The sequence below is a fragment of the Tiliqua scincoides genome, chromosome 3 (assembly GCF_035046505.1).
Source record: "Tiliqua scincoides isolate rTilSci1 chromosome 3, rTilSci1.hap2, whole genome shotgun sequence".
Taxonomy (NCBI): domain Eukaryota; kingdom Metazoa; phylum Chordata; class Lepidosauria; order Squamata; family Scincidae; genus Tiliqua; species Tiliqua scincoides.
Genome location: NC_089823.1, coordinates 25,993,432 through 26,017,517, shown reverse-complemented (window position 1 = coordinate 26,017,517; position 24,086 = coordinate 25,993,432). Strand labels below are relative to the sequence as shown.

General features: G+C 44.4%; 1 protein-coding gene across 1 annotated transcript; it reads left to right on the top strand.

Moving 5' to 3' along the window:
* Positions 1 to 262: 262 nt before the first annotated feature.
* Positions 263 to 20,385, top strand: SLC46A3 (solute carrier family 46 member 3). The gene is made up of 6 exons (XM_066620642.1): positions 263 to 397; positions 6,740 to 6,951; positions 8,879 to 9,743; positions 12,066 to 12,149; positions 12,484 to 12,640; positions 17,446 to 20,385. Exons 2-6 carry the CDS (start codon positions 6,760 to 6,762, stop codon positions 17,531 to 17,533), a joined length of 1,386 nt encoding a protein of 461 aa, XP_066476739.1. The 5' UTR covers positions 263 to 397; positions 6,740 to 6,759; the 3' UTR covers positions 17,534 to 20,385.
* Positions 20,386 to 24,086: the final 3,701 nt, after the last annotated feature.

Below are 24,086 nucleotides of genomic sequence, written 5' to 3'. Positions count from 1 at the left end.
GAGTAAACACATTGACGCAGCAGCAGCCACAGTGCTTTGCAATCTCCCTGGCACAGGAAATGAAACCAGGGCACTGCGCCCAGGCTTGAACCGAAACAGACGCCTAACGAGCAGCTGTCACGTTGCAAAAACAACCCCCGCGGGAGCCCCGGGGCAGAGGGAGGCGCTCGCTCGCTGAGTGACGACTCAGCTGTACAATCGCCGCTGCGCTTGTAAGAGGCTGCGGGGCAGGGACCCAATGAGCGGGCTCTGGAAGGCAACCGGGCGAGCAGGTCTGCCCGAGCGCAACAACACTGCCTGCTGCCTGGGAGGCGGTGCTGCTCCCCGCTTGAGACCTCCTGGCGTCCGAGGAGAGGAAGTGGCCGCGCAGCAGCTGCGGAGGGCTGCCTAGGAGGAGGTAAGCGGCGGGGATGGCCAGGAAGAGGCTGCTGCTGGGCACCTGCTGGGCCTGTGAAGGAGGTGCCCCTCGCCCAAGTCACAAGCGCCGGGTAGCAAACTGTAGCAAGCTGGCTTCTCACGATCGCGTGTTTGTTTCCAAAGATCCCAGCGCCTGGGAGCGTGTGCTGGATGGATCTGGTGCTTGCGTGTCAGCCTCGTTCCCATGCAGTGTGCGGTTCCCCTGATGTAGACATCAGGACCTTTGCTGTGCCCACTGCAGATCTGTCAGGGCACGCCAGTTGCTTGCAAGGAATTCAGAGCCCAGTCCTGTGCGTCTCTACTAGGAAGTAAGTCCCATTAAAGTCAATGGGGCTTACTCCCAGGAAAGTGTGGCTAGGCTTGCAGCCGCAGAATGTAGGAATCTGGAGCAGTGGCGTAGCTAGAGGGGTGCAAAGCGCTAAGTTTTGTAGAGAGCCTCCCCGCAGCGTGCAAGGCGCCCCTCCCCCTCAGAGCCATTCCAAACAGGGGAGGAAAACAGAGGCATCTAGGCTAGGTGCCATCACTACATCCTGTGGCAGAGAGTTCCACAGATTAACTACACACTGGGTAAATCTTTCCTTTGGTCTGTTCTGATTGTCCCACTTGTCAAAGTTTAGTGGATGTTCCAGTATTGTGGGAGAGGAAAAAGAACTTCCTCTATACAATCGTCTCAGTTTTGCTCCCCCCCCCAACCTGGAATGGATCCGAAGGGGAGGGGCTGGTGAGGCTTCCTGCAAAACTTGGTGCCCTGCACCCCCTCCAGCTATGCCACTAATCTGGAGTTGGCAACAACTGGGTCTACAAGTGCATGCCACACAGACTGACAGTTGCAAAGTGGCCCCCCCCCCTGAAGTGGTGTTGCTGTACATTTGAGGATCTTTGGATCAAAAGGTGGTGGTTGTTGCATCATATTTGGTGATCTGTGAAATCAATGATAAGGCCACCTCTGGAATATTGGATCCTGTTCTGGTTGTCACATCTCCACAAAGGATATAATGGAACTTGGAAAGGTGCAGAAGAGAGCAACCAAAATGATGACAAGGCTGGAGGAGCACCTTACCAGGAAAGGCTACTGTGTAAAATTTTGCATGGGGTGGATAGAGGGAAATTCTTTTCCCTCTTATACAACACCAGAACCAGGGAACCTCCTCTAAAATTTGACTAGTGGGGCAATTGCAACAGACAAAAGGAGAGATTTCTTTTCCCAGTGCGTAGTTATCTGTGGAACTCTTTCCCACAGGATGTGGTGATGACACCTAGCCTAGATGCCTTTAAAAGGGGATTGGACAGATTTATCGAGGTAAAGTCCATTGCAGGTTACAAGCCATGATGATTGTGTACAACCTCTGGGTTTTAGAGGTAACCTATCTCTGAATGCCAGATGCAAGTGAGTGGCAACAGGATGCAATTATCTTGTTGTCTGCTTCCAAAGGCATCTGGTATGCCCCTCTTGAGATACAGGAAGCTGGACTAGATAGGCCCTGGGCCTAATCCAGTAAAGCTCTGCTTATGTTCTTTGAAGCAAGTTGTTGTGTAACTTGAAAGGATGAGTTGAATCATTTTATGATGATCTAAGACAGGGATCTCCAAACTTTTTGGCCAGAAGGCTGCATCAAACATCTGGCATGGTGTTGAGGGCCGGGGAAAAAATTAAATATAAAATTTAAATAAATAAATTAGAGATGAAACTTAGATGAGTGAATAAATGAATGCATGGGCTCATTCATTCAACCTCTCTGGTCCTCAGAATACCCTCCAGACACTATCAGAGCACAGTTCTGGTCATGTTCAGCTGAGTGGGCCAGAGGCTTTCAGGGGACAAGAGGTTTGCCGTGGGCCGGAAAGAGACTTGTTGCAGGCCGCATCTGGCCCCTGAGTCAGTGTTTGGAGACTCCTGATCTAAGACATAGTTCTGTATGATGACTAGTATTTATCTCCCTGTTTTATGAAGCCCACTGAATAAAGTTGACTAAAGTTTTTTATAACATTGAAAGTCTGTCTTGATGCCCGTTGAATGTGCCTGCTTTTCTAAGGAAGAATCTTGTGCTACATTTGCAATTCTGGGCCCTGTACTAAGAAAAGGTATCTCTTTTGATAGAGTACTTCTGAAGAATTTCAGAATTTCTGATTTTGAAGTTTTCCCCTTCCAGACATTATTTCCAGGGGAAAAAAGTGTTTTTCTAATGACATGCTTATAACATGGAATGCCTATAGGTAATTGGTAGCTCAGTGATAGAGAACATGTTTTGCATTCAGAAGGTCCCAAGTTCAGTTGCTGGCATCTCCAAGTAGAACTTAGGAAGGTCTTTGAAATCCTGAAGAACCATTGTTGTCAGTGTAGACAATACTGAGCTATATGTTCAGAACATGGGAATCAAGAAACGGGATTTGTATTATGAATAAACCTTGGGACAAACCTACTCATGCAACCCAATTCTTGATGTCAATACCTAGAAAAATTCAGAAGCAGATTATTAAGTAAAATGTGGGTGTCCCCTTGTTCTTGTGTTGTCTGAGAGGGAAAAGAACATCTCTCTATCCCAGTGATTTTCAACCTTTTTCAACTTATGGCACACTGACAAGGTTGTTAAGGCACACCATCAGTTTTTCGACAGTTGACAAGGTACACCATGCTGTTGGTGCGGGGCTCAAATCCCCCAATAGCCCTACTAATAAATGATCCTCTCCCAAACTCCTGCGGCACACCTGCAGACCATTTGCAGCACACCGGTGTGCCATGGCAAAGGGGTTAAAAATGGCTGCTCTATCCACTCTATCCTGCTACCAAGAATTTAGCTGCCAAACTTGACATTCCTCCCCTCTCCCACCCCAGTTTTCTAACAATGGAAAAGCCACTGTCCAAGCATAAGGGATCCTCCAGAGCTCTAGGAGAGGGAGTGGTGTGGGGGCAAGCCACTTAGAGTGACGTGTGTCAAGAGGCAGCAGACCCTCCTTTTCTTGGATTTGGGGTGCTAGGGACTTCTACAATAATGCACAGTAGTTACATGGGAAGATACAATAAGGATACAGTGTATAATTTTTTAAATTATAGTTTCACTGTATGTACACACCAACTATTATTTCTGCATTGCAATATTACATAGCTGGGAACACGTATGGCCTTAGATAATTCTTGGTGTGCCTCCTCTTACTGGAAGACTGCCACATCCTGGCTGGAATAGTTCCTTGATTGTATCATAGTAAATATAATCTTGGGGAAAAAAATGAAATGAAAATGAAATTATTCTATCAGTGCACAACAGCCTTCTCATATAATCCTCCCCTCCTCACAAACACATTCACTAACCTGTTGACCATGCCCCTGGCAGCCACATATTTAGCTTGCTTGAGAAAGGGACCTTATCCATACAGTCTATGTGAATGGTAACCTGATCTTTGAGGAAGTCCCATTTGCAGGGAGTGCAGGATGTGACCCTTTTCTCAAGGAAGCTGAATGCAGGGCTGCTGCTGGGTGTGTTGTCATCTGTTGGCCCACATGCATGGTCCTGTTTTCCCTTCCTGTGTTTGAGAGGGGACAGGTGTTCTAACATGCTCAGATATGATGCTGGGGTATCTCACAGCAGACAGATTCCTAGTGATAGTGCATGTGGGGGCGGGGGGGGAGGCATGTATTATTTATATCTCATTTATATCATGTGAGCATTTAGTGAGCATTTCTCACTAATGCTACCTAAGACTTGAATGGGGTGAACCATTAAAAGCTAACCGGTGAACCATTAATGGGGTGAACCATTAAAGGCTAACCATTAAAGGCTAAACATAAGGCTAACCGGGGTGAACCAAAGTTTATTTTGGAATGCAATTCTCCGCAATCTTATTTATAGGCATATCAGCAATTATTCCGCTCATGTTTAAGAGCAATATGAACAAAAACAATGCTCAAGTAGCTGGTAAGGGGCAGTCTCCCCTGATGGGGATGTATAAATTGGGGTGACCTAACACTTATTTCCATATGTGAAATGAGCAGTTCCTTATACACACCTGCTGTCCTAGGAATATCATGTCTTAAAGCGCATGTCTTAAAGTTGTGAAAAACCCAAATCTTTGTGACAGGGAAAATGCAAGGAGATCTAGTAGAAGTCAGTGTTCTGGTTATGGGGTGGGGCGGAGGATTGTACATTGTGGGATGGCCCAAAGCACTTTTCTGGTTTAGGGATGTGAAAGTTTTCATTCAGAGAACTGAATCCTAGGTGGGGATCTTTTTCTTAAATGTTTGAGTTTTCGGATTTTGGGGGGGAAAAAAAGTTGCTAAAAATGTTGAAAAAAGTCCCTGACTTGTTTAAGGGGAGCTTAACATCTAAAATCAGCTTCCCAGAAGGGGAGTTCACCGAGCGAAGTCCTGATTCTCTCAGAAGTAGCTCAGTCTCTCAGCCACTGTGTTACACCAACTCTCAGTACCCTTGATACCAGTTCTTTTTTTCTTCCTACCCCCCCCCCCCCCAATGCATCCATTGCTGTTCTGGTTGCTATTGGATATTGACTGGGACCACAAAGACAAGTAATACTGCTTATCTCCTACAGCTGTTTTGAGAACTTGCACATTTGATTGTTGTAACCTGAAAAGCCTTTTAACAGCCCTCACTGGCGTTGCTGGGGTGTGTGTGTGGGCCGCACCAGGTGACCCGCAGGGGGTGTGTGTGACACCCTGGGGGGGAGGACATGCTAACATTTGGGGTTAGGAGCTACCCCATCATGCCATACACCGTTGGATGCAGAATGGCCAGCGGAGTGCAGTGCAAAAAACAGAATTGAAATCGCTCCTTTGCCTCAAAAGTTGTGGCCAAAAAACCGGAAGGAAAAAATGCATGGAGCCCTATGGAAAGTGAGCCATAGCGCGCGTTTACTCACAAGTAGGCATACTTGCCATAGTCCGTCGGCTGAGAAGAATCCAACGGCACCAGAATGGTCCTGATCCAATGAATACAGCCCCCCCAAAACACCCGAGAACCTCCCCCCTCCCAACATATCCAGAATAGTGGCAAAGAACAGCAGCAGGAGTCGTCCTCCCCTCTGCTTCCTCTGCTCTTCCTTTTCTGCCCTTTTGTGAGCCTGTACTTTGCTTTGCTAGCTTCTACTTATTTCTTTATTATGGGACTAGAATAATGTAATATAACATAGGTATTTGTGAATACAATAAATTCAGGAAGTGTGAATCTTGTTAATCTAACAAGTCTAAATCATGTTAATCTAACAAGTGTGAATCTTGTTAATATTTTCTCTTTTTATTTTCTTAAGGTTCTGATTTTATCTTTAAAAAGCACAAGGTAATTACTGCAGCAGTCTCTCTCTAAAAAATGGGGGAAGGCAGTTGATCAGTAGTAAAGCTACTCTCCATTGCAGCAATTTTCAACATTTTACTTCTCATGGCACACTGACCTCTGTGGTCTTCTCTGTGGTGTTCACCTCTTGTGATGTCACTTCTAGGTTCTAGGAGACTCTGTTTTTAGGACAACTGTCTATTGTAACGAATGGTCCGTCCCTCTTCCTCTGCTGATTCTATCTGAGGAGGAAGAGGGACAGACATTTCATTACTACTGACAGTTGCCCTAAAAACATTGCTGCAGTACCTGGAAGAGTTTTCCAGCAATTTTCAACTCCTGTGCTCCAAAGCATCTGTGGACCTTTCATGGCACACCATTTGAAAATTGCTGCTCTATTGTGATATTGGGAAAAAGAATATTGTGCTAAAAATATGCTGGGAATTTTTTTGGTGTTCGTTTTGTTTTAATCACAGGAGAGATTCTAGGTAATTAAAGACACGCTTGCGTGTGCACACAAGTTTGAGAGGGTTGTTTCCAGGTTAACAGCATGCTATTATATTTAATTGTGCTTCCAAAGATAGGAAAATAATAATCAAAACTAAAGAGCATCATAATAGGCACCCCAACCTAATAGAAATGTAGGACAGAGTGGGGATGGCGAATTCCTGAAACCTTGCAGAGCTGCCGCCACTCTGTGTTGTCAGTACTGACTTAGATGGACCAATGATCTGACTTGGTCAAAAGCAGCTTCCAGTAATTGTAAATGATATAAAAATATATCTAACTCCATATGTTCATTTGTAAATCCAGTGTTTGCAATATAGTAGTGAGCATATGTGGATCTACACAATTGTCACTTGCATCATTTTATGAGGCATGCCAGGTGACACCTTCCTTCTGCAAAACAATTCTACCAACCAATTTAATGATGCTCAGGTTTTCATTTCCTTGAGTGATCTGTTCTCATGTGATCTGTTCTGGAAATGTGTTCATGTTGCCTTTTTTTCTGACAAAGCTAATATACTCTTTCTTTTTGAAAGGAGAAACTTAAAATTGAAGCATGAAGAAATTGCTGGTAGTGGAACCTGTCGTTGCCTTTTATATGTTTGCCGCGTTCGCGTCCTACCCTGTGATGCAGCAATATGTGTACAGAAGGCTCTGGGAGGAGACCATCAACACCAGCTTTGTTGATAACAACAACATGTCTTATTGTGAACTCAATGAAACTGATCCAATTTACTTGAAGCAAAAGGTAAGATGAAATTATGCACAGGGTACCACCCAGACTAAGAGTAAACACTTGTTTGTTTTGTTTGAAAAGATTTATATACTGCCTTTCCTGTGCTCAAGGCAATTTCAGTATGGTTTTCTTCTGGGTGCACATCTTCGTAGTAAACCACATTTAATTTAATGGTACTCCCAGATGAGTGTGTAAGGAATTGCAACTGGGCAACCCAATCCTGTGCTCCCGTGGCACACGGCTGCGGCGGCAGTCTGCTTCTCCTGGGTAAGAGAAGAGGACAAAAGTCCCCTTCTCCCAGGTAAGGGAAGTAACCCCACAATGGGGCTACTTGATTCACCACTGACCAAAAGTTCGGCGGTGAGGGAAGAATGTTCGTGTAGGGCACTAAGCCCTGCACAAACGTTCCGGATCTGGTGGAGCGGTGCGCCACCTGACCCACCTTCCTCCCCTGGCACACCTCCTCCCCACCCTCTCCCCACACCACCTCCCCGAAACGCCTCCTCCCTGCCTCCCCCCTGCCTCCGCTTATCTTACCGCAGCTCGCCAGTCTGTGCAACTGCCAAGCAGCGGAGGCCAGGCACCTGCCCGGCGCTAGCCCAGCGGAGGCCAGCACTGGGATAGCATGGGCACGCACCTAGTAAGCCAGTGCATCGAGCCCAGGATTGGGCTCTAAGATAAGCACTCTCATGTCTTGTGTATTGGAATTCGGTGTTTTCTTAATCAGTAGTGAATCCTGCTGTGTTCAGTGGTGCTGGTTGAATGTACATTCTTATGAACTTAATGGGAGTTACTTCTGAGTGAACATGTGTAGGATTGTGCTGTTACTGCTGAGGTGTATTCAGAACCAGATCTCTTTTATCCAGGTAATTCGTCACATACTTACGAAAGAGCAGAAAGTAGATCTGATCTCCCAGTGTAGCAAATGGCTGTGACATCTAAGTGAACAGTAAACTGGAAAAAGGCTAATAAATGGAGAAAATTTACATCTTCACTGAGTCACATCCTTCAGAATCAGACTTTGGACAGTGTTGAACAATCGTTTCAGGGATGGGTCTGGAAAGTTTAATGGGGCATATACATGAAGCCCTAGCACCGATGCAATCCTGGAAGCCCACACACCTGCGCATTCACAACAGAGGCTGAGCTTGCGCTGCTGCAAGCTGTAGTCACTTGGAGAGACTTGGACAGTCTCACCAAGTCTCTTGGAAAGACTACATCTTGCAGCAGCGCAGCCTCCCCTGGGATTGCGCAACCACTCAGAAACTGGGTGGAGCGCATGAACAATCATAGGGGAGGCGGAACTGACAGGACGGGGAAGCTCTGTTTCCCTGCCTCCCCTGACTGCTTGTCCCTGAGTATCTGTCCGTTGGTGTCACTGCATATCTATCTATAGATATAGATATATATCTGCTAATGAACATTTCATTCTTTCTTTCATTTCATTCTTAAAGTGGGCTTTAGTCTGTGAAAGGTTATGCCACAATAAATCTGTTAGTTGTAAGAGGCCACGAGGCTGTTCTTATGTGTGTTTATTGTACAGGATTAGTAGAGCTAATCCTCTGGAATTCGTTGTGACATATTTGCATGTTATTTCTTGCTAGAATTGCCAACTCTGACTGAAGCTATACTTGGAGGTATATTTTCCAACCCGATATGATATTGGAAATCACTGTAGGCCCTGTTAAAATATCCAGAATTGCTTTCAGTAGTCACCTGGTGATTGATGCTGATTACAGGAGAGTCCAGGACTGTCTTGGTAGGGGGCGAGTTGGTAACCCTGGTAACCAATAGCTGCATGAGGGTCCATGTGTAAATTGTGTGGGAGAACTGCAAATATTTGCATGAGAGAGGAAAGGCAATTTATTCCATAGGACCACATTTCTTTGATTTCTTTTTTTTATGCCTTGGTTTGACTTCATTTGTTTTCCTTTCTCAGGAAGTTCAAGAAAAAGCCTCTCTTTTTACCATGAAATTGGACTTAAGTGGGAACTTTATCAGCATTTTGGTGGCCTTTGTTCTTGTATCAAATGGAGATCGCTGTGGACGCAAAATATCACTGGTCCTTCCTTTGGTGGGGAATCTTTTAACCAGCACCTTCTTAAGTATTACAGCCTATTATTCTCTTCCCCTCTCTTTTCTGTTTGCTTCTGCCTTCGTGAGTAGTTTTTTTGGAGGCATGGCGACCTTCCTGGGAGGTGCCTTCAGCTTTGTAGTCGATCTCTGTGAGACTGAGAAGCAGAAGACCATCCGAATCGCTGTGGTGGACTTTATCTTAGGACTCATGTCTGGATTGGGAGGACTGTCTTCGGGCTACATTTTAAGAGGAACAGGCTTTATGTGGACATTTGCGACATTTTCTTTTCTTCACCTAATCAATGTGTTTTACTGTACCTGTTGCTTGGGTGATACAGTGCAAGTATCTGAACTGTCTCCACGGTCCCTGAAGGAGGGCATGAAAGAAACTTTTTCTGGCATATACTTACTTTTTAAATCCTCCTCCTCCCGGAAGCGAACTTCCATCATATTGATGCTTTGTGTTTTCATGATATATTTGTTCACCATGTTTGGTGGATCGTCTCTTTTTACACTCTATGAGCTGAACGCACCCCTCTGCTGGGACGCAATCTACGTAGGATATGGCTCTGCAGCCTCTACTTTAATCTCTTTGACTAGTTTTCTAGGAGTCGTCATACTTTCTCAGTATCTGAGAGACATTTACCTTGTTTTTTTGGGGATATCCTCTTACATTGGAGGAATAATTATGGCTGCCTTTGCCAACACTACATTACTCATGTTTTTAGGTAAGATTATTATTATTATTATTATTATTATTATTATTATTATTATACTTCATTACATACTGGGCTGGCTAGAGTCTGCAGTTTGCTTTCTAACCAAGATCCTGGGCAATCACAGAGATATCACTGTAGGATTCTCACTGTTCCAAGCAACATTGATTTCTGGAGCTGAGCTAGTTTGAGTCGCCCAAAGCCAAGAATGTCAAGTTATTTCTTCAGACTTCTAGGCACTGCCCCAAGGGCTCCGAAAACAATTCGCACAATATTGACATTTTTCTCCCACAGATGCCCAAGTTTGAATTCCAGGTCTTGGTACCTTGTAATCGTCTCATGTTACTTGTCTTCAGTTCTATTGTCACTTGAGATTTCAATATCAATGAGTCAAACCTGATTTTTCTTTTGGCCAATTACTGTTCTATCTGCTGTATAACTACAACTATTATTTCACATTTTTATACCTCCATTCCTCCAAGGAGTTCAGGGTGTTGTATATAGTTCCTTCCTCCCTTTTGCCCTCCCAACCGCCATGTGAGGTAGGTTAGGCTGAGAGGTAGTGCAAAAATTGTGGTGGAAAATGGATAATGTGGGTTATTTAAGAAAAACAGCAGCAACAACAGGTTGTTCCACTGCTGCAAACCCTGTGCTTGGGGCATGATCCCAACTCTCTGCCACTTTTTCTTTACACATCCTCCCTGCCGAAAGAAGACTGGGGCAAGTTACAAGTGGATCTTCAAAGATGGCTGCTGAAATTCCAAGATTATTTATTTATCTATTTAACAATGCCGTCCTGTGCATCTTTACTCAGAAGTCTCACTGTAGTCAGTGGGGCTTATTCCCAGGAAAGCATGCATAAGATTGCAGCCTCAAGTATTTATACCCCACCTTTCCATTCATTACACTCTACAGTCCAGCTTAACAACAGTGTGAAAACAGGTGAAAAAATAAACAAGACTAAAAATTTAAACATATGTTAACGATCTGTATCAGAAGCAGTATTAACATAGCAGAATTAGCAAAGACTGTGACTAACATCAGTAATCCCAAATTCCCTCTTGAAACAACAATGTTTCACTGGTAATTTAAACTCCAGCAATGAGAAGGCCCAATGACCCTTTCTTAGAAGAGAGTTCTGCAGTCTAGGCACTGCTTTGGAGAAGGACTTGCTTCATGAGGCTCCCCACCAGATAGTGGAGAGAACCACCTTCAGGTAGTGGAGGGGGACATGAGCAGGACTTCCTCACTGAGGTAGGAACAGCTATCAAAGCTTCTGCTCAAAAAGTGTTGTGTGTTAATAAAAATCAACTTGCTGGCTGTTGCCACCCAGTGCGGCATGTCTCCTTGTTTTCTCCTTCTGCGCATACAGCTTATGTGAAGATGACCCTGCCTGGCCTGCTGTCTTCACTCAGCCTCTGAGAAAAAAACCCATGCAAATACTTTATATAATTGCCCATACCAGACATGACCTTTGCCCATGTTACTCTCTTACCCAACTTCCACCTAGGTCAGATGTTGTTCTTATTGCTCCAACCTAGTTATACTAGGGAACACTTTTATGAAAGGGCACAGTGAATTCAAATGTGGGAGGAAATCCTTATGAAATCAATTTTGCCTATCAAATGTCAGCACAGAACCAGTGGGATTAAAATTGCAATACTTAATGCATTTCTGCTTTTTAATTTTTCTGTGCATCAAAAGTGTCTTGGCGCTGCTGTGTGAACATATCTGTGCAGGGCTGGCCCACACATGAAGCCTACTGAAGTGGTTGCCTCAGATAGCAGATTGGCAGGGGCATCTGTCTCCATCTAGCTTCTACCCCAGTGCCTCTCCTTCTCCCAGTGCATGGATTCAGAAAGGAAATGCGAGTGGAACAAAAGAGGAAGCATGGGGAAGAGAGGAGAATGATGGAGATACTCTAGCCCACCGCTCTCCTCTCCTCTGCAGTTCCTCTTTCACTTCATTCCTCTCTTTTTTTTTCAAATCCAGGGATGGGGAGGGGGAGTGCTGAGGGGGCCATTGGTGCACCACCTGATGAATACGATGGCATTTGGCACACTGCCAAATTTAAAACACATACAGTAATATCTTATGTCATTTGTTCCTGGAAGAGAGCATATAAAATACAATGGGTTATATCCACAGATTTCCTTTCCCTGAAGGAAGAGGACCTTTGGATATCACCCTATACATTTGCATTGCTATATAATCCAGAATTCCCAAGGGGGTAAAACAATTGTGCTCTTCTCCCTGTTCAAATCCTCATCACTGTAAGCTTGTATATGGTGTGTGTGTGTATAGTTGACTCATGACTGATTATGTGTTTTGCAGTGAGAATCCCTTGTTCTCTGTGTTCCATGCCAATTCCAGTTCTTCGAGCCATGTTGTCAAAAACAGTTCTTCCAACAGAACAAGGTGAGTTGACATTGCTGAAGAACTTGTCATGTGTTGAACCAGTGGGTTGCAATGGGAATTGAACCAGATAAATTGCAATGGGAATTAGAAAATAGTAGGTTGATTTAGGTGAACTGACCATACCAAACTCTTATCCTCAAGTTAGTTCCACCAAGTGGAAACTGGGGCCGGTTGGAATGTCATTTCTTCAATAGGAAGCACAGAACAACCTAGAAGATACAAGTGGACCAACATATGTAGTGTTTGGAATACTAAGAATCCACCAACATATCAGTGCTTAGGATTGCAATGTCAGCATCAGTTGTAACCTGCATTTTTGTTTGTTTTTGGACAGGTGCTATATTTGCCTGCATTGCCTGCTTAGAGGTTTTTACTGCTTCGGCTTCAATTGCTATTTTTAGCAGTGTTTATGCAGAAACTGTAGCGTGGTTTCCAGGCTTCACTTTTCTGTTATCTGCTGCAATCTGTATAGTTCCACTGAGCTTACTGAGGTGAGTACGTACCATAAGCACACCATTCTTCTGGTAATGTAATCTGTAGAAATTGGCAAATCCACCCACCCCTCTGTCTTCCATTCCCCATCCCCAGCTTGTATTAGGATGGCTCTGAAATGAGCCAAGGTGCTTTCCAAAGTTTCTCTCTGCCAGTATCTGCTGCCTCGTTACATTACTGTCTGTCAAGCAGCTTGCAAAGCTATAGGACAACAGCTAGAACAAGGAGGTAAGCAACCCCACAGGCGAACAGCTGGAATCACATGGGTCACTGATGCTGGACTTGTGACGGGCCTCACTTTTGTTCTGTATGGCACCTGGAGTGGGAAACAGCCTTTCCTCTACAGCGAACCAAGAGAGACAAAGGGAAAGTAGGCATAATGGTGCACCCCGTGGTGTCTGGAGCTGGTTACATGGTAGGTAATGGTGAGCAAGTGAATGCCTAGGAGAGAGAGTGAGAGAGAGAATGGTGCTATCGAGGTGCTTTCTCGGTAGCTTTGCTTCTGCCTTCCTTTCCTTGTTGAGGGAGAGAGCGGGATGGTTGCAGCATAACTTATCCTCCCTACAGGGAATTGGAGAGGGGTTACACTATTTGTGAGGCCTGTTTGTTGAGCTCAGTGGTAACAGTTGTGATCTCACGAAGCAAAAATGAAAAACGTGTTCGGTCAACAATGGCACTGGTAGGAGTGGAGTGCCTTGACTGCTCCAAGAAGAGAGTTGTACTTCCTGTTCCCTTTAACAATGCAGGACAGACTTATTCTTTAACTGCAGGGGTTTCATGCCCGCCGTCACTACACCCAATTTGTGTACTTTCTGCACAACGTATGCTTCCTTTGTGGGAAACAGTGCTTCAGGATGGCCATCTGTGCAACACAAGAGGAGGAGGAGAAGGGAGCAGTGCATAGTGGCTCTCCGTTGTATTCAGTGGGGGGTGTTTTGCTGAGGTAAGGTCATACTGACATAGGGACCAGAAGCAGTGCCTGAGAGATTATGGGATATATATGATCTAAGCCCACTTCTTCTTCAGTGCATCCCTATGCCACCCATTTTCTTTGCATTTCTGTCAGCAGATTTACAGTAGAAAGGACAGGGAGTCCAAAACTCAGAGAGTGTGGCATGGAGCTACATTTCTTTCACCACATGTTGTGCACACTGTGAAACTAGATGTGAGCCTAAATACATAAGGAAATCTTTTGGGTTTTGATTTTTTAAGTAAATAGTGTGGGTGATGCAGGGGCTTGCCAGTGGACACTTTTTTTTCAATTAAATATAGTGCATAGCGGAAAATGTGATCAAGATCAGAATAGTGGAAGAAACAAATTCCCCCATTTCTCTGCATGGCTTTGGCCCATTTTATCTCCTCTACATCCTATTTATTTAAACAAAAACCAGAAGATTAGCTTACATGCTGCAGGTTGTGGCTAGTTTGAGCCTAGTGCACACAGTGGAGAGGTTGGCACAAAAAGGCACTTGACACAAACTTCCAAGGTTGAAAACAAAACAGAAAGGGTACATTGCCAACACTCATCCAAACCCTCACAGGTACTCAGGACTACACACTCTCAGTCTCTCTCACAAACACACTCCACTACCTCAACAATGGAAAGAAACACACTCCACACAGTTGAGTAAAAGGTGGCTCTGTGCACAGCCTTAAAGTATGACTTCTGCAAATGTCTGCAATATCTCTCCCCACATAATATTGTCCCTTTTGTAGTAGCTACACTATGTTGGCAAACTAATCTTTCTCCCTCCCCAGCTAGTAGCAGGTAGGACTCTACCACGCCCCAGTGAAAATCCCCAAGCACAACAGGAATTGCCGCTATTGGTCAAACATTAATGATCTTTTTTCCTTTGTAGGGTCACAGGTGCCCACATGAAGCCTGAGGTCTCCTGCAACTCTCCAGAGGAGAGGGGTGAGTATTGTCTCAGTCACAGTTGTCTTTTCCCCCAGCCCCAGTTATTCTGCTAGTTATTCTCATGTTTCTCTTTGCTCTCCGCAGGCAGCCCTCCAATGGAGAGAAGCATGTCACTCACTCCCAGTGCCATTCCAAATAATAAGTGACGCCTACAGTGGGACCAGCTGCAGCAGTGACCAGTGTGATTCCAGCTGTTTTTCAGTGGGGTGGCCAACCTTCTTGTTGAAACCAGGCTCCTGTAGCCTTGCAAGCTGCTTGACAAACGGTTGTGGGACAGGTGAAGCCATACCCAGCACAGAGCAGGACCAGTGGGAGTTAATGGCACCTGCAGCTCTGCTGTCTGTCTTGCAACTTCCAAAAGCATGAAAGTCCTGCTGAGCAAGAAGGCTGGCCACCCTTTGTCATCGACCCTACCTCCAGAACCTTGTCCATTCTGAAGCGGTTCAATAAAAGCTCTCCTTTGTTATAGCTGCTGTCTCTTCGTCGTTGTTGTTTTGTGGGGACAGTTAGCAAATACAACTAGCATAAGAGGAAGGGATCACTTTCTCACCTCATCTGGCTCCAGGATGGGACTCTGGATAAGGGAGGCCCAGGGACCTCCATGCTACCAGGGTTTGGGGCCTACAACTTCTCTGACCACCTTGAGCCCCATGAAGGGTAATGGGGTGGGCTCCTAATATCTCATGAAATAGTTATTGCTGTTATGATGAAGGGTGCAGCCATCAAGCATGGAGAGAGGGATAACTGAATTGAAAGAGGCAATAATTACCAAGGCCAGGCCATCAGGCAGTTGAGCATAGGAGAGGGGTTGGTTAGATGGAATGGCAGGGACTAAGTGGTGCCACAAGCAACCCGGACCATGCAAGAGCCATGCTATAAATCCATGCAGTGGTCCCACTGGCTCTGACTTTGGACACCCCCAGGTATACCCTATCCCAGCCTTTTCTGGCGGGAGATCTTGTTCAGAGCTTGAAGCTGGGACTTTCCGCATGTGAAACCGATGTTGTTCCACACAGGAGTCCCTGTCCAATTCTTCTGGTTTTGATATATAGAGTTGGGCTGTGGCATGGGGACTGAGGGATGATAAGTACCCCTTGATGCATCCATCTATGTTTGCACTGTTGCTGAGTGATTAGAGGCCTACATGATGGTGTATGAGTCCTGCCTGCTCCCCTCTTTTGCATCTGATCAGAGTGGTCCTGGCCAGGTATGCAAAAGAGATGTTTGGCCTTCATGCTGCTTTTCCTTGATGAACCTCAAACCTGCATTTCTGGTTTCCTGGCCTGGGCATCCTGCTTGTGGGCTATTAGTATGTGTCTTTTTTTAAAAAAAAAAAAAACACAAATGGGCTTCATTACTACATATGGTGAGGAACCATATATTGAAGTTGTTCTGGTCTTTGAGTGTTGGGGATCTGTGGTTTTCTTCTCCATTTTTCTGCATACGTGGCTTGTAATCTATACTTTCTGTAGGTTTTGAAAAATTATTTGTCTGATTGGTTACTATCTTGCCTGGAGTATATAGTCCTTAAAATGGCCTGATTGTACATTGGGGGAAATGTGAAGGTATTACAGTGTGGTATTTAGAGGAGAGCAGTGTTTTGGCAGAGCCAGAGATTACATTTGTAACAATCGCAGCTTGTGTGTGATCCCACCTCTGACTGACCCAAGACTTCCTGGCACCTGAGGGCACCACACCAAATGATGATGTGCCAGTTTCTACTCTTCTCACTTCCTGCATTGGAAAACAAAGAGGAGGATGCAGTGGACTAGGAAGTGTGAAGGAGAGTGAGTTCTAGCTCACCACTTCCTTGTACACTTCCTCTTCTATACTGTCCCCTCATCCTTTTCCAACCCAGAGAGGAGGAAGTGGGTGAGTGGGTGATTGGAGGTGGGTGCTCCCCAAAAATCTGTTTTTGGCTCAGTCACCAACATGGATCTGTCTGCCCTGCCATCTCTGCAGCTCACTTTACACACAAACCCGCTAGCAAGTCAGGTGCTCATCCTGTCGTCAGACTTACAACCCAATCCAGATTAAGACTTTGCTGCCCTTTTTATGACAGCAGAACAGTTTCATTGTTGTAAATGGCGATATGATTGCATGCTGTATGCACCACCAACAATCATTTTGGGGTCATCACCACCATTTGTGGCCTGCTGCTGGCTACCTCCAGTAGCAAATGTAAACTGGGGGATAGGAGTAGGTGGAACAGAGTGGGGAGGAGGAGCAAGGAGTTTCTGGGTGGGGAGGGAGTGGGCAGGAAGTGGAACAGGGCTGGATCCCAGCGGCAACGACATGCATCGGATCCTAACTCCATTCCCTCTCTCCTTCTCTCTCCCTTACTGTCCACCAACTTGTGCCAGCAAAATAGCAGGTGCAGATCTAGTGGGACCCATTGGGCAGCAAAGCCTTGCCCTGGAGTAGGAATGAAAATTCACTTGAGGAGGTCTCTGGACTGCTCCCCATTGGCGCAACTGTATCAGTGGGGGCGGGATTTAGTTAGGATTGGGCAGTTAATCTCTTATGCTTCTGGTGGGTGGTCAACTATTTTGTTGTTTTTATTTCATTGGCATATATAGGCTTATCTGGATATATATGTTCATTTGTTTTACCTTTAGCAAATCTGCAAGGATTGGATCAATGTGGTTTGTGTTGCGGTAAATGGGAGGAAAGTGGTGGCAAACTCAAGGTGAAAGGCACCCCGAATCATCCGCAACCAACCATGCTGATGCAAGTTGTTTCATGTGGCTTTGTGTTTGGGCTGGCCAAGGCCATCTTTCTCATTACGGTTCATGGAAACTTTCTGGCTTCTGTATACTTTAGCTGCTGCTTATTGCATGATGTGTTTTTATCTTCCCTTAAAAACACCTTATCTCTTTCTCCCAGCTGGCTGAAGTGTGGCGCTTGGCATGAAGATGACTATGTGCATCTTGTAAGTGACGAAGACTCTGTTGGGGAGAGTGCTGACAGCTGAACCAAGGAGTCGCCTAATGGCTAGTTCTAGCCCGTTCCTCTTATTTGATCTACTCACAGTCATTCAACCTTCTGATTGCACTGCTACAGCTAAAGTGAGATTGGATGTCTCTGTTGCTATTTCACTACAAGAACTGGCTAACACATGTTTGCTGCTGTCCTAGAGGCCTTACACTGTGCAAAGGAACAGAAGAAAAAGTCTTATTGCTTCCATGATTAAGCGGGCAGCAGGCACTTAACAGTGCTAGAACAGCAGTGCTAGCAAGATTGGGACCAAGCTTCTGCTGCCTTAGTGCAGAAGGATGAGTCAGTTAATGGAAGTGCTCAGTGGCGTTACTCAGAAAAGGGATCTATGGACAGAGAGAAAACAACAAAATGAAAATTAATTGGGAAAGAGGGCTTTTGACTTTTTCCTATAATATTTTTTGAAGTCTTCCTTTTTAAAGCCAGAATAATAGAATCCTACATTGTCAGCAATACAAATTTGTTGTCCTGATGGATAAGACAGTAGAAAACAGAAAACGTACACCTATTTATAAAACAAGATGATTGTGTGTGTGTGTGTGTGTGTGTGTGTGTGTGTGTGTGTGTGTGTGTGTGTGTGTTCATTTGAAAAAAAACCTGCAATTTTAGAAAATTGTAGCTTAAGAAAATTACATTTCTCTAAGAAATACATTCCACTCCATTTATGGAATTTGGGGCCACTTCACACATTGAAAAGAACAATGACAGTAGAAGTGCAAGTGACTTGGGCTTCTTCCTCATTACTGGGTTGTGTCCAAAGCAGTGGGAGACTGTGCATTTCTCTACATTGCCTTTATCCAAGATCCAGAAGTGTTGGGAGAGAAGCACCAGTCACATAAACATCCTTCCCCAGAGTTCCCAAGTTTTAAAAGGAGAATGTTCACTAGTTCTCCTGGGCACTGCAAGAACCCTCATTTTTTTGTGAATGACCTGCCTCCAAGTTGAACTTGCATACCCTTGCTTAAGATGTTGACCAGACTGTAACATGCATTTTCCTATTACCATGTCTCCTGTATCCCAACTTTCAAATGCACATTCAATATTTTATGCAAAGTTGACTGTTCAACATCTCCTTGGATGCATTTCTGCCATCTTTATTTCAGGGATTTATGCATATTTTGGAATGCTTCCTCCTCTTTCCTCCCCTTTCTGTGTTTCAGAATCCTGTGCTATCTGCCATGTTCATCAGACTTTCTTGTGTCCACCATCATGTTCAGTGGTGCAAACACCTTGTAGGATTTGTAGAGAAAGGACTGGTGAACAGTAGCAATGCTGTTCCTCCCCTCAAGCATCAAGGGAATAACCCACTTCCATTACATTTCAATAGGCATAGTGCAATAAAAATGCCATTTCTTTGTAGATTGAAGAAATGTGCAAGAACCATGGAATGGGTACAAAACTTGTTTGTGGGAATAAGCTGTGAACATTGTACATAGATCCTCTCTGCTTTTTGTGTGACCATTTCTAAACTTTTCTGAGCAATCATGGTCACCCTACAAACCATCAGAGAACAAAGAAGCCATCACTGACCCCTTAGTAAACTCATGATAAGTAAAACCGATATGGCAAATATCTGCTTCTGCTTTGTGTGGTGGACAAGCCAGACTGTAAACAGTGCAGATCAATTGCTTAATTAATGCTTGATAGTTGTATATAAACACTGATGCAACGTTGAATAATTTCTTAATGCTTTGTTAGACGTCTGATCTACCTCTACAGTCAAGATGTATTTCTGATGCTAATCTGCAGCATGTGTTATGAACCATGTCTTTCTAATAGCATTTCATGGTGATGAAAATAAGAAATTTTAAAAAGAAAACAAATGTGTGCATTTTGTTTAAAACATTGTCTTAATAATAATTCATCTTCTAAGTGGTTGTGGCAGTTATTTTTTCCTTTTTCATAGGACCACACAAAGCGGAATTGTACATGCACAAAGGTTGCTGCCCTGCATTTGAGACAGCACTGTAAAGCTGTGTTGGCTGTACTGCAAAATGTAGCAGCCTGCAGAGAAGATGCTACTTTTGTGTTTTGGCCACGATCCAAGACATATGGAAACCTATTGACATAAATGGGTTTATGTGTGCTTCACTCAATCTTGGGTTATAACTTCTGCCTTTTGGGGTTTTTTTATTTATGGTTTTTATGTTAATAAGAGTTCACATGCTGTGATTTTTGAAGCAATTCTGTAGTATGCACCCCTGCAAACTGGCAAGGAAGTACCTCTTAAAATGGTGTCCTCCTTATAATTAGCAGGGAGAGAACAACATATATACTTTTTCATGTATGTATGTATGTTGTATTTTTTCAAATTATTTTAATATATATTTAAAAATATTGTTGCTTTTAAACACATTTTTCCTCCATTGGTAGAAGAATCTCATTTCTTTTTACAACTCTTTTGAGCTCATGTGACTAAACCAAAGCTGTGCATCTAATTAGTTTACAGTTAATGTGCTGTAAAGTGTAATTTTGTACTTACATTGCACTTTTAATCTGTCAAGCACACTTGCAAAAATGCAAGTTGTTAATTTTCTCAGTGCTGAGATTCTCAGTGAGACAGGTACCCTTTACCAACTTATCTTCCACTTCTGTGGGGGCAGTCTGAAATATCTAACTTGTTCCAGGGCCAGAGAGGAAATTAATACTCAGCGCTGAGATTATGAACCAGCTTCTGTCAGTTTTGTTTAAAACTTATGTAATGCCACTGTGTGTTGTACAGGTCGGGATCCAATTAAAGGGTGCCTTACACTCCTGTAGAAAAAAAAAGTTGCTTGCAGCACCTGGTGAGATCTTCATATCTTCATTTAACTTCTGAATGCTATTTGCTCCCCACGCTACTTTGAATAAATATTGCTTTGCAGTATCAACAAGTGCAGAGGTACTTTCATGCTGATGTTTTTATGAGGGTTTCTAGGTGAGTCCAGTGTTTTTTCCCCATCTGTGGGCCACAGGGGGATATGCATGAATCAGTCTCCTGATGAGTTTTTAATGAAAAGCAGCCTTAGAAGCTGCAAGCAAGAATGGGGGAACAGGGAGATGGAATGGGCTACTTAACAGTTTCCCTTCATGCAGTTTGTCTACTCAAAATGTCACCTTCCCAGTTGCCTTTCTCCCCAAGGGGTTAAAGGTATGAAGATCATTCATGTGGATGGTTAAGCAGCCCCGCACCTTACATAACTTCTCCATGGCTGCTTTTAAATTTTCTTTTAATGGGTTCATCTATCCATCATGTAGTATTTAGTTTGCCCTGTCCTTGCTGATGATTTAGTGTGGGTGGTGATGATTCAGAATTGATTATACATTGAATTTGGGGGCTGGGTGGGGCAGCAAATGAGCAGCAGTTCCCTCCCACCAGAATAATACACAACCCCGTCCCTGCCCCATCTTAGAAAACATATATGTTCACTTCATAAGAACAGCCCTGCTGGATCAGGCCATAGGCCCATCTAGTCTAGCTTCCTATATCTCACAGTGGACCACCAAATGCCCCAGGGAGCACACCAGATAACGAGACCTGCATCCTGGTGCCCTCCCTTGCATCTGACATAGCCCATTTCTAAAATCAGGAGGTTGCACATACACATTATGTTTTGTAACCCATAATGGATTTTTCCTCCAGAAATTTGTCCAATCCCCTTTTAAAGGCATCTAGGTCAGTTGCCATCACCACATCCTGTGGCAAGGAGTTCCACAGACCAACCACACGCTGAGTAAAGAAATATGTTCTTTTGTCTGTCCTAACCCTCCCAACACTCAATTTTAGTGGATGCCCCCTGGTTCTGGTGTTGTGTGAGATTGTAAAGAGCATCTCTCTATCCCAGCCATTTTCAACTACTGTGCCGTGGCACACTGGTGGGCCGCGAATGGTCCCCAGGTGTGCCATAAGCATTTGGGAGAGGGTCATTTATTAGTAGGGCCATCGGGTGATGTGAGCCCCCCACTGGCAGCCCTGTGTGCCTTGTCAATGGTCAAAAAACTGATGGTGTGCCTTGACCATTGTATTGCCTTGCCAATGTGCCATAAAATGAAAAAGGTTGAAAATCACTGCTCTATCCACTCTATCCTTCCCATGCATAATTTTGTATGTCTCAATCGTGTCCCCCCTCAGGCGCCTCTTTTCTGGGCTGAAGAGGCCCAAACGCCGTAACCTTGCCTCATAAAGAAGGTGCCCCAGCCAGGGGGAGGGGGGTCCACTGGTACAGGAAGCCACACATTTGTGCTTACCTTGATAGTAAACCTATTTGCAGCCTCTCCTGCCCATTCCTGCACACCGCCCCCCCCCCCAAGTTCGCAATCTCTGGCCCAGCACATTAACAATATGTGCATTTCTGGACTCAGCTAGACATTACTACAATTTTTACCCTTGGCAGTAGTAACTGTAAATGGAAATCTACATTAAATTCTTTATCACACACATATTTGCTCTTTTTCAGAGAGACTACGTTCAGTTTGTACTCCATGAATACATAGACATGTAAATCAGGATGGGAAATGCTGCATCATACCCTTTAGTCATTGAAAAGCAAGCTGAAAACTTCTAGAAAGGCATTTTGAACCACTATGTTGTGGCACACTGGTGTGTCGCAGGAGTTTTGGGGGAGAGTCATTTGTTAGTCAGGCCACTGGGAGATACAAGCCCCTACTGTCAATGGGTGTGCCTTGTTGTCAAAAAACTGATGGTGTGCCTTGACAATTTTAGTGCCACGTGCCATGAGACAAACAAGGTTGAAAATTACTGCTCTGGATAGACCTTTAGCGACATTGATTTTAGTTTCTTTTTCTACAAGCTGTGGACAGTTTTGGAACACTGGGAAGAACTATTTTTCTCTAAACTGCAGTAGTAAGAGTGTAAGCTGGCTTGATATATGCTGCATCCAAGCCTGATCTGACTGTAGTGGTAAAGACAGGCCAGGTAATATCTTTTGGCAGTAATTACTTAGGGCAAAGCTGCTTTGTCAAAACTAATAGCTGCTTGGGGGAAAACACGATAGGGAGTTACCGGAAAAGAACTGTGGTTTTTTTACTTTCTCTCACTGGGGTTATATTATTGTCCTTGGCAAGAGCTGCCCTCCAGCAAACAAGTCTAGTGGGATTCCCACTGACTGAAAAGGGATGTTCGTCCACAGTAATCATATGGGTTAAAACTCGCATTAGAACTCATGAACCAATGCCTATGCTCTTATTTATACCTCACATGCAGTTGGTGGGTACAAAGTGAGTAGATTTGAACATGAGTCAGTTTGAATTTTCTCCTGTTTTAAAGATGCAAGCAATTCTCCAAAAAGTGGAAAGGGTTTTATTGAAAAAGGGAACAAGCACAGAGAAAAACAGCCAAGTTGTATACCTGAGATCAGAGACAAGGCAAAAGCAAATAAAATCAGTTTCTGCCTAAATGGTCTCTAAGGAAAGTCTAGATCAGCACCAGGATTTTCCATGGCCAGATAGCAATCCAAACTTCTATAGTCTCCCGCTACTCAGTTCTTTTCTATTCCTTCTGGCTCTGAGTAGTTAATTTAAACATAACTCCAAATTCTCCCAAATGACCTTAGCAGGGAAAGGGGGGGGGGTGTTCTCTTATGTAGCTTATCGGCCTCTGATGATCCCAGATTGGCTAGTGCTCTCAAATACATATTCTATGTAAAGTCTACCTGTGGTATATGTAGTTGTGCTGACTAAGCTAAATCTGTTTCAGAGTCCAGTATACAGGTAGTGTGGCCCACCATTTTGAAAAAGGGGGCCTGCTTATACCACCACTGAGGCAGAAACTAGTTTGACACAAATAGTTCTGTATTCAGAAACTCAGGAGGATCTTTTAGGTTTCATCCAACCCTAGCAAGGAAGCAAGAAAATACATTTCTCAGGAAACCATTGGTAAAGGGGAGCAGGGGAGAGGCCTCTGGGACTTATAATTCCTGTGTTTCCTACATTTACTTTTACAGTAATGACAGACTGTTTCTCTCAGTTCAGGACAACAAAAAGTACAGGTGGAATCTATCCGTGTTAGTTCCGTTCTGTGACTCTGCGCAATTAACAAAAAACATGTGCTAAATTCCATAGAGTTACGCAAATACACTGCAGCCTGACACTTTCAGATGGAAGAAAACTAAGGCAGCTGTTATCAATCCCCTCCCCTACGCTCCGTACTCAGCCCTCCCCATTGCCAGCTGCCTGGCTTCTTTCACAGTTGGGATGCTGACCTTTTAAGAGTCCAGCCCTATGAGTTTCTACTCAGAAGCCCCATTCCAGTCAATGGGGCTTACTCCCAGGAAAGTGTGGAGAGGATTGTAGGCTGTATCTCATGCTTTGCTTGGTGGGAAGGCTTGCTTGGGACTGTGATAGCCTGCAACATGGGGGGCAGGGGTTGCTTGTGTCAGTGATTGCCTGCACCATCTCAATGGGGGGGGGGAGAATTTGGCAAACACTCCCTGGGTTTTATAAAGCAATCCCCTCTGTTGCTACCACACCTGCCCCTGTGTGAGTGAGAGAGCTCCACCTTGCTGCACGTGTTCTGGCTGCAGAGATTTTCA

Excerpts from the sequence above, each read along its gene's own strand:
- SLC46A3 (XM_066620642.1), top strand. The coding sequence starts at position 6,760 with ATGAAGAAATTGCTGGTAGTGGAACCTGTCGTTGCCTTTTATATGTTT. Across the intron at positions 9,744-12,065 it reads TACATTACTCATGTTTTTAG|TGAGAATCCCTTGTTCTCTG; the intron begins GTAAGATTATTA and ends TGTGTTTTGCAG. Across the intron at positions 12,150-12,483 it reads AGTTCTTCCAACAGAACAAG|GTGCTATATTTGCCTGCATT; the intron begins GTGAGTTGACAT and ends GTTTTTGGACAG.